At 48.4% G+C, this 14,879-nt stretch overlaps 1 protein-coding gene across 1 annotated transcript; it reads right to left on the bottom strand.

The window, feature by feature from the left end:
- Positions 1-529: 529 nt before the first annotated feature.
- Positions 530-14,665, bottom strand: LOC102694274 (SRY-box transcription factor 15). The gene is made up of 2 exons (XM_006627561.3): positions 13,497-14,665; positions 530-3,698 (listed from the first exon to the last, which is right to left on the bottom strand). Exons 1-2 carry the CDS (start codon positions 14,159-14,161, stop codon positions 3,452-3,454), a joined length of 912 nt encoding a protein of 303 aa, XP_006627624.1. The 5' UTR covers positions 14,162-14,665; the 3' UTR covers positions 530-3,451.
- Between the last annotated feature and the right edge of the window lie 214 nt (positions 14,666-14,879).

The following is a 14,879-nucleotide window of genomic DNA, read 5'->3' as shown; positions in this document are numbered from 1 at the left end:
GACGTCTGCCAAAGTAACTTTCAGCTCAAGCTGCTGCACGCTGCCTTTGGCCCTGTCCAAACACTAGGTCGCGCTAATATCCGAGCGATAAGACCCCCCTCAGTTCGAGCTGCAATGTACTTTTCCAAGACGAAAAGCTATAGGCTGTGTAAAGACGGATTTTCTGTTTGAGAAGCTGTTTACACCCGCATTTTACAAGTCTAGAGCAAAGGCGTAAACAGCGATTTTGAAACAGGGAGGCTCTTTTAAGAAAAGGGTATGTTGGGGGTTCTCGCTTATTAATAAATTCACCTTTTAATGTTTAGATTGCAGCTGCCCTTTGTGGTAACAAAGGTCCGACACCGTGTTCCTCACTCGTATATCCGATGGGAAATCAAAGACCATTCCAGATCGACTTTTAGTAGTGTTGCAAATGGTCTGGATTAGAACAACTTCACAGAAGCTCCAATCTCTCCCATAGCTGCTGTGTCCGAGAAACCAGTACAACCTTCAAGACTCCCAAACATTTCAATAAATCACACAAGACAGGTTTACAAATTTTAAAGCATTTACTTTTTTTTTTGTTCGTTTGATCTGATCCTCATTTCCACTTAAACACCCTTAGTATAAGGGATTTAAAGAAAGAAAATCTGTACACTTCACAGCTCCAGTCGGCACTCTTACAGACTATTTACAATGCACAGTATTAACAGCTATAAAATAAAATACACTTTTAAAAAAGTTTCAAAAAGCATGTACAGTTACACAATCGAATTGCAATGTAAACATTTGTGTTTAATATAAATTACAGTATCAACCCCATTTGTTTAACTGTTCTGGATCCAAATTCTAAAACAATGTACAGAAATTCCTATTAAAAACAGTGGTGCAAGCTTCTGTTGACAAAAACCCTACTGGCTTGAGAACACAAAGGGATTTGTTCTGAAGATGAAAGGATTGTGATATAGTCAACCGAGATGGAGAACTGCTCCTTGCGCGAGAGAAATGGAGGCCCGCATCCTTCAGCAATGGGGAGTCAATGTTTATCTGAAAAGTCTTCAAGACCAACCAGCAGGTGCCCAGTGACAGTTAAAGGGATATTAAAACCCAGTCTGATGCAGACACTCAACCAGTAGTCATAGCAAAGTCCAAACCCTAGAAGAAGCAGCAATCTCTCGCTCTCCAGACAATGGACATTGAATTTGAGCAACCAGGATTAAACTCAAACTCGGAGGAGGGCCCAGCCCAGCCCTTGAGGTCCAGTATCTCAAAACCTTTTCAGTCCAGCTTGGATCATCTTATTGGCCAAATTGGGCCGGTTGACAGTTTTCACTCCAGATTGTCAGGGGCTGGCACTTTAAAATGAACTGGAAAACCAGCAGAACTAACCCCCACCCCCAACAAGACCAGAACTGGATACCTCTGCTCAAGGAACACATCACCAAGGAGCAAATGGGATCCCCACAGGACCAACTGGCTCTTGTGTTACTCCCCATTTAAATGGACTGCGGGCAAGGAGAGGAAGGGGGGGGGCTTCATATCTTGGAAAGGAACCAGCACTTCTCCTTGTCCGCCCCCAGGTCCAATGGCAAGCTCGCTCATTCCCAAATCACCGAACAGCCAATAAACCCCCGGGATAAGCCGGAATCTCAATTGAGCCACCCAGTACCCGATGGCCGCTTCCCATTATCCCAACAGAATGCTTCACAGGAGCAAAGAGATCGCCACCTCAATACACTCCGGGGTCAGTTTCTCCTCTCAGACTCATTGAAGCTCATTAAGGTAGGAGCCTGACCTTTTAAAATAAAAGTAGCAACCCTTAGAATTGGTCCTATTTTAGATGTTCCCTTTCCTTTAAAAAGTTTTAAGGAACGGGACACCGGCGTTAGCTGTCAGACTAACGAATCGGATTTGATCAAGGAGGGGGTAGGGTCCACGATTGCACCTGTTAACACCTGGAAGGGCTATATCCAAACCGATGCCTCTATTGTACAGCATCACATGATAAGGGAAGGGAGGGGGGGGGTGGAACAGGGAGTAAACTATGGCACCTTTCCCACAGGGCCCACAAATCACACCCATGCTCCTCAAGACATTGTTAATGGCACTGGGTAAATACTGAAGTCTGCTGTAAGAGCCCAGGCAATGCAAATGGTAACTGGATGTGGAGAAGAGGCACAGAGAACTCGGGAATGATCAGACCCAACACCAACCCTAAATTTACATGAAGGCGTACTCCGACTGGGCAGAAGGACAAGCCCTCCATCCAATCAAAAGCCACCTCAGTACCAGGTTTGGGCTTGGCAATACTGGGGGTTGGGTGTTGAATGTTTTGATTCAAAGGGGGATTTTTGAAGAATCTGTGAAACAAGGAATGGAAAGAACCACTCCACAGGAATACTCCTGAACCCACGTTCCTGGTTTTCACTGCCAGTCTTCCTCAGGAGGTACTGCCTGAAGAGTAAGAAGAACACGATCTGCTCTTGTTCAAAAAAGTAAAATGGACGGTTTCACAATGAGGAGTCAGAATTACACAACTCCTGGCAGCTGCCACACTCCAGCCTTGGCCAGATTCAATGGGATTCCCATGGAGGTTGCCCGTTAGGGGCTTCCCTCAATCCCGGATCATATGCAATGGAACTGCTCTTCCACACCAAGACTGCTCACAAAAACCGCAGCGATCGGCCTGCCATCTGGCAGAGATCACCGTTAGCCGACTGACCGCCAACAGAATTTGCAATCCGTTACACCCTTATGGATAACAGGAGTGGTTTTGCATGTTATTTCTTCCCAAGGGAGTGAGGAAGCTTAATTTTGCTCATGCTTGGTAAGGGATCAAAACATTCTTTTGAGAGCTGCCTGAACATCTCTTTGCCTATTAAAAGACATGACTGTAAAAGAATCCCGAGACCCCAGAGCAATGGCTCTCCACATGGCTCAGTTCGGTCCTATTGGCAGTTTCTACTGAAAGCGTCGATTTTTGTATTCCATTTCCAAGCTCTCAGAAGACTTTCCGACCCATTTCAGCTTAAAGGCTCTGACCTCGCAAAACCTCCCGATTCTCTAGACCCCAGCTGTTCCAACTGAGCTTTCAATTAAAAAAAAATCAAAGTAAAAACACTGCTCAATTGGACTTTAGGCCAGTCAAATTTCAGAAATAACTTACAATATGCAAGGTTTTAGGAGATCCATTTTAAAAAGCAACTAAGCAACGGTGCTTAATTCAGGCTGCAATTAAGTAATGGGGAGCTCAGCTGGAACCAATACCAGCCGACACTGGGGTCACCAGGACCCAGACTCCAGCCCTGTACCCGTCAAAATCAGAACAGTGGTCCGTGGGTTAGTGGGAGCTGCCTGTTGCAGTTCTAAAACAAGTTAACATACACATTTAATTCCGGCTGCAAAGAAAACAGGGTGGCTATTTACACAGCTCCTTCATGAGGGGGGAAGTCCAGGGACATGAGTGGGAGCATCAGATATGGGTCAGCGGGACGGTCCCACTGAGATAATGCTGTTGGACACTGGTATATCCCCTCTGGGCCGCAGGGTCGGTTGTATCGCTGCTCGGGATGTACATGCTGATCATGTCTCGGAGATCCCCCTGCAGGGCCCCTCGGTGGTGGCTGGGGGCCCCTGTGGGCGAGTGCGACACCGGCTCTGGCTTCACCATGGACATGACGGAGCTGGGCTGCTGGGGGCTGCCTCCGTAGGACATGGGGCTGCAGAGAGACAGGAGGGGGGAGGAAAAACAATTAAGATGGTTAATAATGGAGAGGAGTCGGACCTCAACAAACACAAATGGTCCGGTGTCGCAAGGCAAGTTCCCCTTTTTTTGGAGGACATTTTCACCCCTCTCCTGTACTGGGGTGAGGATGGCTCCCAGCAGAAAACAGCCGGAATGGAGAAGAGTGTAGGCATCACCGATTCAGAACTGAAACAATTCTGGACATTTGACCAACCATCCACATTTGACCATTTCCATTCCACCTTCGAGATGGGGATGTGCACCCTCTCAGTGAAAACCAGCAAGCAAAGCCCTAAATCCAAAAGCTAAAAAGATGGTAAGGTTAAAGTAGTCCAGAAAGTTAAAACTGCTGACGTGGCACCTGAGAGAAGCCAAAAAAAAACCTTTAAAAGCACTGACCACGAACCATACCACCTCTTTCAGGCGCTGTGCCTCAATACAGTTTCCATTTGATGGGCTGGGGACCAAGACAACAGGAACCAAAGACTGTTGGCAACATCGCTGGGAGGGGACATTTCCGAGACGTACGTTTCAATGGCAGGGCATAACTCCAGCCCACAAGCCGAGAAATTCTTCCGAAGGCTACTGCCCCGCTGTTCTATGGCCTTGGGTACAGGGGACTATCACTTCACAACGAAACCCTTGCTTACTCCAGGTGTGACACTCGTAGCAAGGAGCGAGTCTCAGCTGGCCTCTCCACAGGGAGCGCTCTGCAAAGGCTTTGTCTGCGGCCCTAACAACCCCCTCACCTCCTTGCCTATTAAGCCGGACACCAACTCAGGGATACTGACCCACCCCCAACCCACACTCAAGAGAAACAGGTGCCTAGGACTCTGGAGGACATTCAGAAGTCTCAGGATGTTCAGAACCGTTCCAGCAGGAAACGTGGAGGGGCCAGGGAGATGGTGGCGGGGGGGGGGGGGGAAGCCGGAGAAGGTAAGTGGCAGAGGCCTTTATGAATGGAGCTGGGACAAAGCAGTCTTGTTGCCTGAATGGGGCCAGTGTTGTGCCTGCGGGGGCAGCACAGAGGCGCAGATCTGCCGCTGCCGTGAATGGGGCCAGTGGAGGTTGCCAGGGTTGCGGTTGCCATGGGGATCCAATCGAAAAACTAAGCCGACCCTTGCAGAGGGGCGCCGCTTTCATGCAAGTCCTTTGAATCGGAGGGGGGCGGGGGTTGAGTACTACCCCAGCTCACACTGGGACAGCACCTTACCACACACCGGTGGTGTCAGGGCAGTGGTCAGGGCTCCCGTCTCCGCATGGCTGGACTGCTGGACTTTTGAACAAGGTGCATTTCCCAGACTGCTGCAGTTCAACCCCACTGTAGAAATGGGGACTGCGATGTGCTGTGTGGAAGCAGGTTATCACAGTTTCTCCAAGCCACTTGAGAACGGTCTATAAAGGCAAGCCCTCACTATATAAGCACTGAAGGTAGGGAAAGTTCCTGGAGGGTATCGGTTTGCACAGGAAGCACAAAGATGTCAGGCTGAGGCTTCTCCTGCCCAGGTCTGTCAAGCCCTTAACGCCACACAGGCCATCAGAGCCACTCTCTGCGGGCGGCAGCACTGGCTTCAACTCAGAACCCTGATCCTACAGCCACAACGACGGCAAAATATTCCTCTTGTCGGACGATTCCAAAGACCAGCCGAGTGGAACGAGCTGCATCCTGCTTCTATGTCCTCCATTCCGCACAGAACTGGAAGAGTTCCTATCCTGCCGTTTGTTCAAGTTCTACCGCAGAGCCATGCTCATATAAAACCTTAAGCAGTGGGACTTAACCCAGGTCTGCTCATTCCCCATGGATTTTTGCTGGATGGAAAAAAAAATCACTACATCCAGTAACTGACACTCAGGCAGACAATAGGACAGGCATTTCCCCCCACTCGGAGTTTTACAGTGCATTAAGCACTTCATTAGGGAATTTTACCTCCGAGTCCTACACAACACTGCTCCTGCAGAGAAGGAAGACATTTTACCTGATCAGTTAAATGGGCGATTGGTGAAATTTAGAGATCTTGTGCAATGAGAAATGGAAACTTCAGCCCTCAACAGCCAGAGTCCTCAATTAAAAAAAAAAACCCTCAATGGACTGGTGTTCCCCAGGACCAGGGTTGAAGACCTCCTGCTTCACACAAAAGGGGCAGAGAAACTGTCAACTTGCATGCCAATGTGCAAGCTGAACCTGGGAAGCTGCAGGTGTAAAGGACACACACAGCTGGTGTATAACAGGAGCCCTGGTGAACTGTGAGACTTCCTTTTCATGCCAACTGAGTGCTCAATTCTTCAATTGAGCCAATTAAGGGCTTAGCCACAACGCATGGAATCTTTGAGCCACCAACTGATACTTCCCCCACAAGCCTTATAACTTACAACCACAAAGAGAAACCTTAAATCCAAGAGTGAGACGAGCCCTTTTGAACTCTTTTCCACATAGATTAAGTAATAAATCACAACCCTACAGCCACCACGCCCATTGCAAATCTCATACCCAAACCCGTGTGCCAGGATCTTGCTCCATCGAATGGAAAAACACCCTCAGATCCTCACTTCACTGAATCATCACTTGCCCAAGGATTATAAAGATGGGGATGTTGTATGCAATCAAATCAAGTCAAGCAAAACCCCATGCTTTGCCGTTTAAGGCACTGTAAAAGACTACATAAAATAAAAAAGCAGAAAAAATAAGACTAGGCTTGTGTAAGTTCTTGTAATGACACTTCACAAAGTCTTTCCTGAAATGGTTTATGATGGAGTAGTTCAGGGTGGGCAAGATGGTAATCTCTTCCTGGAGAACTAAAATATTGGTTAAAATGTCAGATAAAACGCCTAAAGATTTGGAAGGATGCAATGATTCAGTTGAGACTGTTAAGAGCTCAGGTGGAGTAAAAACAGCTGCAGGACCTTGTGACTGTGAAGACCATTCCACTAAGTTGCTTATTGGAACTCATGACGCAGAATAAAATGACTGAAGCCATCAGCATTAATAAAGGAGGCAGCAACTCTTGATGTCCAAGACCTCCTGGAAGAATAAGCAGGGGTATCCCTGAGCTCGAGGAACAGCTCTCTGCCCCACAAAGCCTTCTTCCAATTCAAAAACTCCCTTTAAACCGGAAATAGGAAATGCCATTCCTGGAGGACTGATTTATGACTTGGTGTACCTGTCAGATCTAGAAGTCTAAAAAGAAAATGACATCTCAACTAAATGCAGAACTTAAGTAAATTAGGGTGAAGAACACTCCAAGAAACATGTAGCTTTCCAGGACCAGAGATACCCATCTGTCCTTCAGCCCTTTACATCCCATCAGGCAGCTAAAAAAAAAAGTATTCAAAGAGGAGGAAGGGCAGGAAGTCCAGATGTGAACAGTGGCCTCCAATATGGGGAGTATCTTTTCACAGACCCATGAGCTAAAGAACACCCACATTTAGGAGACAACCAAGACCACATTTCAACCAGAGGAATCAATCTCTTAAAACTTAAGGTTTCCTCACAAGTGTTATAAATATTTTAAACTGAACTCGGACCTGGGGCCGTTTTCAGCTCTTAAACGTGAGAAGTGACCATGAAATGGGACTTTACTACGTACCTAAAATATAACTCCGAGCTTTCGAGTATCACCAGTTAACACGCCACTCTGTGAGCTCGATTAAGGCTTCAGTGAGGTAATGAAACCCAGCTGGAATGAAGAGCAGGTGCGGTGCTCTGCAGGAGCATGACTGGGAACTCCGGTCTAACCAACAGACCGGAAAGCGCGGGACGCCCGCGCGCGGAGACCTGGGTTTAGTTAGAAGGACAGCGGACTGTTCGGAGCCCACAACCGTGCAGAAGGGACAGGGGGGAGGTGAGACACAGGATGGTGGTTCATGCGTTTCCCAACTCATCGGGGAAGCAGACGTGCTGTAACTGAGGGCTCGAGTTGAGAGATCAGGCAGGGGAACGAAATCGGGTTTATAGAGCGCCAACACCCCCTTCCAGGACGGGGCTCTCCGCGCCTTGTGCAGTATTTACTCGTCTGCTTAAGACGAACAGATCTATACAACGCATTGTGGGTCAGCTCCTTAAGGAGATCGGGCTAATCTGTTTGAAAACCGAGAGCCCACGAAAGCGCTCTTATCAAGCCGAGAACAATGAGTCACCACCGCCCCTCCCACCCACCCCCGCCACAATCCAGAACCGATTGTTAACTCCAACTGTTCAAAGAGAAAACGACTCCTCGGCTCCGACATGACAATTTAGTGACAAATATTGTGCGAGGAACTCGTTTTGTATTGAAAAGCTGAAGAGGCGTATTGGGGGAAAAAAAAGTTCAGCTCGCTCTATCCGGTATTCAAGACGACGCTGGATTCGATTGAGACAAGAGTGAGATCTGCAAAACTTCTTCCAGGTGACAGGTGCCACCATCGAGTTCAATGCAAAACTCGAAGTTAAAGCACAGTGACCGAGGGCGTCGAGTTCGGTTTTTCTTTGTAGTTGTAAACTTACAAACTCTCGGCTGCAACGATAAGGGGTTTTCGCCTACTTTTCCAATCGGTTTGACTTTGGATAAATGACATTTCAGAAACCCGACGGTTTCAACCCCATCTCGTTTCACCGCCCGCAGACGTGCGAACAACCAGGCGCTTCTCGATGATTAAATCACCCGTCGGTCAACTCTTCAATATAGGCAGACCTTTTCAAAGTAATGAAAGCTTCCGTCAATAACAAAAAAAGAGAGATGTGGGGATATACAGCCCAAGACGCCCGTATGGCAATCATCTCCAACCAAAAGATTTAAAATTAACACGTAATAAACGGAAATTAAAACAAATCGGTTTAGCGATCAATATTACTTGTATTTTTACTCGTAAGTCGTATTTTTATTATCCTCCCAAACGCTCTCTTAAACTGATAAAATTCAACTTCTATTATCTTTTTGTACATCAGCATCTGTTACAGTGAGGAGAAAGGCTACACCCTAAAGAACAGAGTTCATTATAATCGGATTTTTATTTTAGAAACGTACAGAGTTTGAGAAGGCTTAATCTGTTTGCTTTATACTCTAAAAAGTCCGGTAAACAGAGCCAGCGTTTAGAGTATTTGGTAAACACCACAACTGAATGGACGCCTCCATTAGGGTGGGACAGCTTTTGTTAAATCGAGCGGGTCTCGATACAAAATTAGGGTTACAGAAGATTGAACATGGCGAGCAGCGCGAAGTCAGTACGACAGACTGCGGTCCCGCCGCGACCCTCGCGGGTTTGGACCCGGAGATATGCTCTCCAAAAATATTTTCTGCAGCCCCTACAAATTCGTTGTCTCGGTGAAACACCGCCCACCCCACCCCCCTTAACCGACTCCCATCGCTTTCCCCGTTGAAAAAATCCTGTAATCAAATCCTAATCGAAAAGTATTCGTCTACAACGATTCATCTTTTCCTAGTCACCTGCAGGCGAGCTTATCGTCACACGGTGAGAAAATACACAAGAATACGAGTCAGATACTGCCGATTCGGCTCACGCGTTCATCCGAAGTAAAAGAGACTCGTATTCGTCCCGCAATAATACTACTGGACACTTTAGTGCAGCAGTCGAATTATTTTTTTTTGCTCAAAATGCAACATGTAGGCCTTTTAAAGTCTACTGGGGATATCTGGAACGTTTTTAATACCAATTTACAACGGAAAATATTTCCCTACCACAAACAAGAATTAAGGCGCTCGAAGATTCACACAATGTCTTTGAATGACGATTGCAAAACTTTGTATAAACAAAAATGACTAAGAATCCTACATGATATCGTGCTTTATAAATAAGAAATTTAACGGAATGGAAATATAGCAAAAAAAGAAAAACCCACGACTCTTAATAAATAAGAGGTTTCAATACGATTAAATCTGCCCCGTTTTCTTCAGTATTAGTGACGGACACCGAAAACCATAGGATGCCAACCGCAAAAGAGGCTTCAACTTTTAAACGACTAATTCTCTTCCAGCAGAAAGTGCAATATTGTACTTCCCGAAAGTTTTTCAAGTCAGTCTCGATCACATGGAACACACGAGAGCGTTAATTTAGTGTCAAAACACGCAATGACGTTTCAGTCAAAAATGTTAGCTTCAGCTGAAACAACGCATTGAGTCGAAGAACCCAGTAAGATTTACGTTTCCAAATCAGTGCCCCTCTACACCAGGTTGTGTTGCTTTCCAGATATAAATACCAGGAGTTAGGCACTTTGATCATTTCTTTAAATTTTAAAGACTCGACACTATTATAAAACGATCTATGGCAGAGTGAGGTCGCCAAGACACCTGGGTATCACTTTCAAAAATAACCTCATCTATTCCCCATTACGAAGTCAGACTGCTCACCATTGTTACAAGAAAGGCCCGTGCGCTAGCTGACTATAGTTCATTTTTCCTTGCTAAAACATGCAGTCCCCCCGAGGACACGAGGACAAGCGAAGTTTAGAGAAAACGCTGTCCTAAGCGCAAGATACTATTTTACGCCGAGAGCCGCTTGAGGGTCTGGAACAGATCGGATCCTCAATCTGCCCAGGCGGTGGAATTGAGAAAAGAAACAGGGCTAGGGGGAAAAACTTCAGAGCGAGTGTCTCGAGAGTGGTACTGAAGGAGATCCAACCTTATTTTTCCACCGGCTCGGTGACGCATCGGAAAGAGGAATCCTTCGCATGGCCTGGCCGCGTTACGGGCGATGCTCACTTTCCAGGAATGGAAAGACAAACCTCATCTTGTCTTCATCTCCAGACTTGTCAGCAGGAAAGTGTGGGAGACGCGTCCCCGTCTCCCCCAGACACTAATACAGTCATTGAGATAATACATTGAATTCAACCATTTACACGTAATGCACCTGTAGTCTTTATGTACCAACTTGCCCATTTGATAAAACGATCAACTAAAACCGTTCACCTTTCCAGTTTTCCCCGGTCCTCAAATACCACTTCATGCGAGCAAATATTTCTGTACGTGTTAAGGCTCGGCAAGTACAAGATGGCATAAAACGGAAGTCTTGCAAGACGTGGGTTTGTCGGAGATATCTTTGGGTAGATTATGCCGAAATGAAGTTTCGTGCGTCCAGTAAGCTGCCCTTCAAACAGACCGGCCTGTCTAGGTTTGCTTTAAAGTTGCGAAAGGAGCACAAAAGCGTCGATTGCGACTCGAGGCGTTTAAACAGAACTGCCTGTTTGCGCTCAAGCAAACGGGGTATTCTATTGTGTACTAGCTACCAAAAGGCATTCCCTTATCTTTGAAGGGGGAAATAGCTACATTCCCCGACCGCCCATTAACAGACCCGTCTTGGAAAGCAGCGTTTAAAACCTGCGACACAGTCTGACCGTCCTCTTGTTTCGGCCCACTCCCAGCGCGTCCCCTGTCCTCGCCTAACCTGCGGGCAAAATGCATGTAGATGGGAGAAGGGGAGGGGGGTTCCCCCACAGGGTAAAGGGATCTTTTCCTTTCTGGAATTCGTAGGTGCTTGGTGGGGGAGGTGTGTTATAATCTTTCCGATAAGCAAAGGCGTTTAAAAGTGGCAGCCCCTTGTTAAATATTAAAGCTCGCGGAAGGTTCGGAACCTCCGGGATCCAGGTTACGTCACTGTACAAGTCGCTTTGATGCCCCGGTCTATTTGCTGTAGCTAAGGTCATGTGGACGGACTGGTCACTCCACCGGACCAACCAGACAACAATTGCGCTCCTGGAGGTTTACAAAAGTCCCCCTGAAACCCAATTCCACTTGCTCAAGTGGTTACTGAAACCACCGTCTTTAGAAAGCAGAACGCCATTTTGGGGAAAATGCACATGAATCAGAAACAAATACGCCACACAAATGCAACACCAAATAGTTTCCTTCGTGTTGCCCGAACATTTGTTGGGGAGGGAAAAAGTTGCCAAACACCTCACCTCAAACGCTCCCTCGCCTAGTCAGAGGAGTTCGGCGATCTGCGAATTTAACTAAGCACTGCAGTTAACATAGCCCGATTGCACCGGAGCGATGAAAGAAATCCATATGTTAACTATAAGATTTTATAACATTTCTTTCAAGGTAAATGTCAAGCGCAGAACTCATCTGGACTTATTTTTACAACGTTTAAAAGGTGTCGATATTTTGAGTACACCTATATGTGCCTCCCACCCCCAGAAGTGATCGCATTTTTAAAACGATTTAGCGACCGGAAATAGTCCTTGACCAGAGGTTTTCGAGCACGATAAGTTGGCTTTAAATCATATACTCAAGCGGCCAACCTCGTCCTGAAGACCCCCCCAGCCCACCAGCTCTCGGGCCCTTAGATCACCCCGTTAAGATGCAGAACGCGGGTGGCTCCTGATCAGCTCAGTAAATCATTTGATTCGTTTCAACCGGGGAAGGTGAACTTCGGGCTTTTCAGGGTTTGGGGATTTATTTCACAGGGCAAAAATTTCACACGGTTAGTTTTGCTTACGTTGACAAAGCTAAATTTTCCCCAAGAGGTCAGATATCGGTTTAAGGGGCGACCCGCCCAACACGCGTGATCGGGACTCTGGCCACTTCTTTCTATAAATCCAGGGGAAACTCACTCCGAAGGAACTATCTCCCGAGCAACAGGTAGTAACGTTTTTTAGATCGTCTTCAAAGACGACACCGGAGCAGGGCTTAGTTTACCCGGGGTTACAACACGTGGGCCGTGTCACAGGTGCTGCGAGACTCCACGTCAAAAGTTTCCGCGCCTGGAGAGTCGACCAGGTTCGCGAAGTGACTTCATCTCGCTTAAAAGGAAATCGCATTATGAAAGTTAGGAGTCATGTATACAGGACGAGGTGGTGTTGTCAGGTTAAGGGTGCGCCACGGACTTTCACAAATGCATAACTTCACTTGATGGCGTAGGTGAAGTAAAACGATACGGCTTCCCGGGTTGAAGCCGTCGGCTAAACACGACGCCAACACTGCGTTAAAAGATTTTCTTCTTGGATCGCAGAGGTGCAACAGCACGACCTTAACCTAGTGTCATCTCGCTGTCTCGGTGCAAAGAGTCCCATCTTACCTTTTCATTTACAGTAGACACCAGGGAGGGGTAAATTTAGGGAATTAGATGCTGTACCTCCCGATCCCAAATAAAGACCGTGTCAGAACATAAACGGGACTTCTGCCTTAAGAGGAACTCGCCCTAGTCCTGCAAGCGCAGTCGAACGTTTCGATTTCTGTCATCTTTGAAACGTTGGAAACGTCCTGGCTGAAGACTTCACAGTGTGTCTACTGGTCACATCAGAGCAGCGTTTACCTGCAAGCGGCCGAGTGGAGCTGGGGGGGGGGGTCGAGGCGCTGCGTGCCGGGACAGGGCTGTGAACGCGCTCCGGGCGCGGAACACACGGACCCTCCAGCCACTCGGACTCCAGCCCGCTTTAACTGCGCGAAGGTGAAGCCCAATTCGATTTACATGCCACGGGCACCATCAGCGTGTTTCTCTCCCGCCCCGCCACCAGATAAAACAGTCCTTTCATGAAAGAACACCTTGCCCGAAATCTGATGAGCTGCAACCTAATTTCAGCTCTTGTGAAAGCTCCCGTTCCTGAAGTACGACTTCAGTTATCCCGTCTTCTGATTCCTCACCTGCACGGCGTTCAAACGATTACCGGTGACCCCGCACTGATCATTTTGAAGCGAAACATATGAAGTTTGAATAAAAGCGATGGCGTTGAAACAGGCGCTCAACTCGACCCGTAAAGGGGGGGTGTCGGTGAAAAGCAGTCGAACATTTTCCGGACTTGGAAGAAAAGCCAGGAAGTTTGCGGCGGTCTACAACCACTCACCTGTAGGAGCCGGCGCCGTTCATGTAGCTCTGCGCAGTGGCCATGGTAGGGGGGTACTGCAGGGCCGACAGGTCGTAGCGGTGGAGCTGCTGGGGATAGCCGAGGGCCTCGCTCTGCATGCCCGCGTAGCCCCCCGTGGGGCCCCAGCCGTAGCTGTCCACGCGCGGGCTGCCCCCGGGACCCTGCGCGGCGGCCGCGGCCAGCAGGTTGCCGGCCGACAGCGGGTATTTCCCCGAGGGGTTGTCTTTCTTCAGCGGCGGCTTGGTCTTGCGCCGGGGCTTGTACTTGTAGTCGGGGTACTCCTTCATGTGCAGCGCCCGCAGCCTCTTAGCCTCGTCGATAAACGGCCGCTTCTCGGCGTCGGTCAGCAGCTTCCACTCGGCTCCCAGCCTCTTGCTGATCTCCGAGTTGTGCATTTTGGGGTTCTCCTGCGCCATCTTCCGCCTCTGGCCCCGGGACCAAACCATGAAGGCGTTCATGGGCCGTTTCACCTTATCCATGGGGTCCCCTCCGGCGCCGGGAGGGCAGGCGGCTTTCGCCCCCGGGTGACTGCTCCCCACGCCGGTGTTCACTGGGGACATGCCCGGGCCGGGCTGGTGAGGCGGCGGCGGCTGCGGGACCGGGGGCGCCGAAGACTTCAGCTCGTGTTCCATCATACTGTACATGGCGTGGTTTCAGAAGCACGCGCGGCAGCAGCAGAAATGCACGAGATATTACGGACGCGCTTAATAAGGAGGAAGGGAGCGGTTTGCTGCAGACCAAAATCTCGTCAAACCGCATTCACCTCGCAGTTCAGGGGAGGTAGCTGGTGAGGCCGCCCCACTTCAGGCGCTTTTCGCCCCGCGGGTAAGTCCTGCTCACCTGCCCGAAAATTACTTTAACCCAGTCGGCTTACTCAACAGAAAGACCCGGCTCAGACATAAACATACCAGGGTTAAGAGGCGTCGGCTCTACTCGTCATTATTGTTCAAAAAAGTTTGAACCATTTCTCCCGTCTCTCTCTCTCTCCCCCCGTTTCTCTCCGTCGCTTTGCTACACCTGGCTACTCTCTGCTATCCCAAAACACTTCAATGGGGGAAAAAAAAGTTCTTCCTACTTCACATGCGGGTTTATAGTGATAAAGTATTCGTCCCTCCACCAATCCGCTGACAACTGGCCTGCAAGCCCTCATTTACATGACTGAGGAAGGGGCGTGGCGACTTGGAAAGCACTCGTGGGTTTTTTTTGAGGTGTGGGACGTTAGCGCGGGGGGGGGGAAGGAGTGTGTGAAAGAGACTACCGGTGTCCCCGCTCTCCTCACTATTAACCGAGGAATAAATGCATTACATAAAGGAATAAGCTGGGACCCACCGGCCGCCGATCGTTTAAATCCAGCGCTGCTCC

Source organism: Lepisosteus oculatus, chromosome 3, assembly GCF_040954835.1.
Source record: "Lepisosteus oculatus isolate fLepOcu1 chromosome 3, fLepOcu1.hap2, whole genome shotgun sequence".
Classification (NCBI taxonomy): Eukaryota; Metazoa; Chordata; class Actinopteri; order Semionotiformes; family Lepisosteidae; genus Lepisosteus; species Lepisosteus oculatus.
Note: the sequence above shows the minus strand (reverse complement) of the source record. Positions and strands in the feature narration are given on the sequence as shown.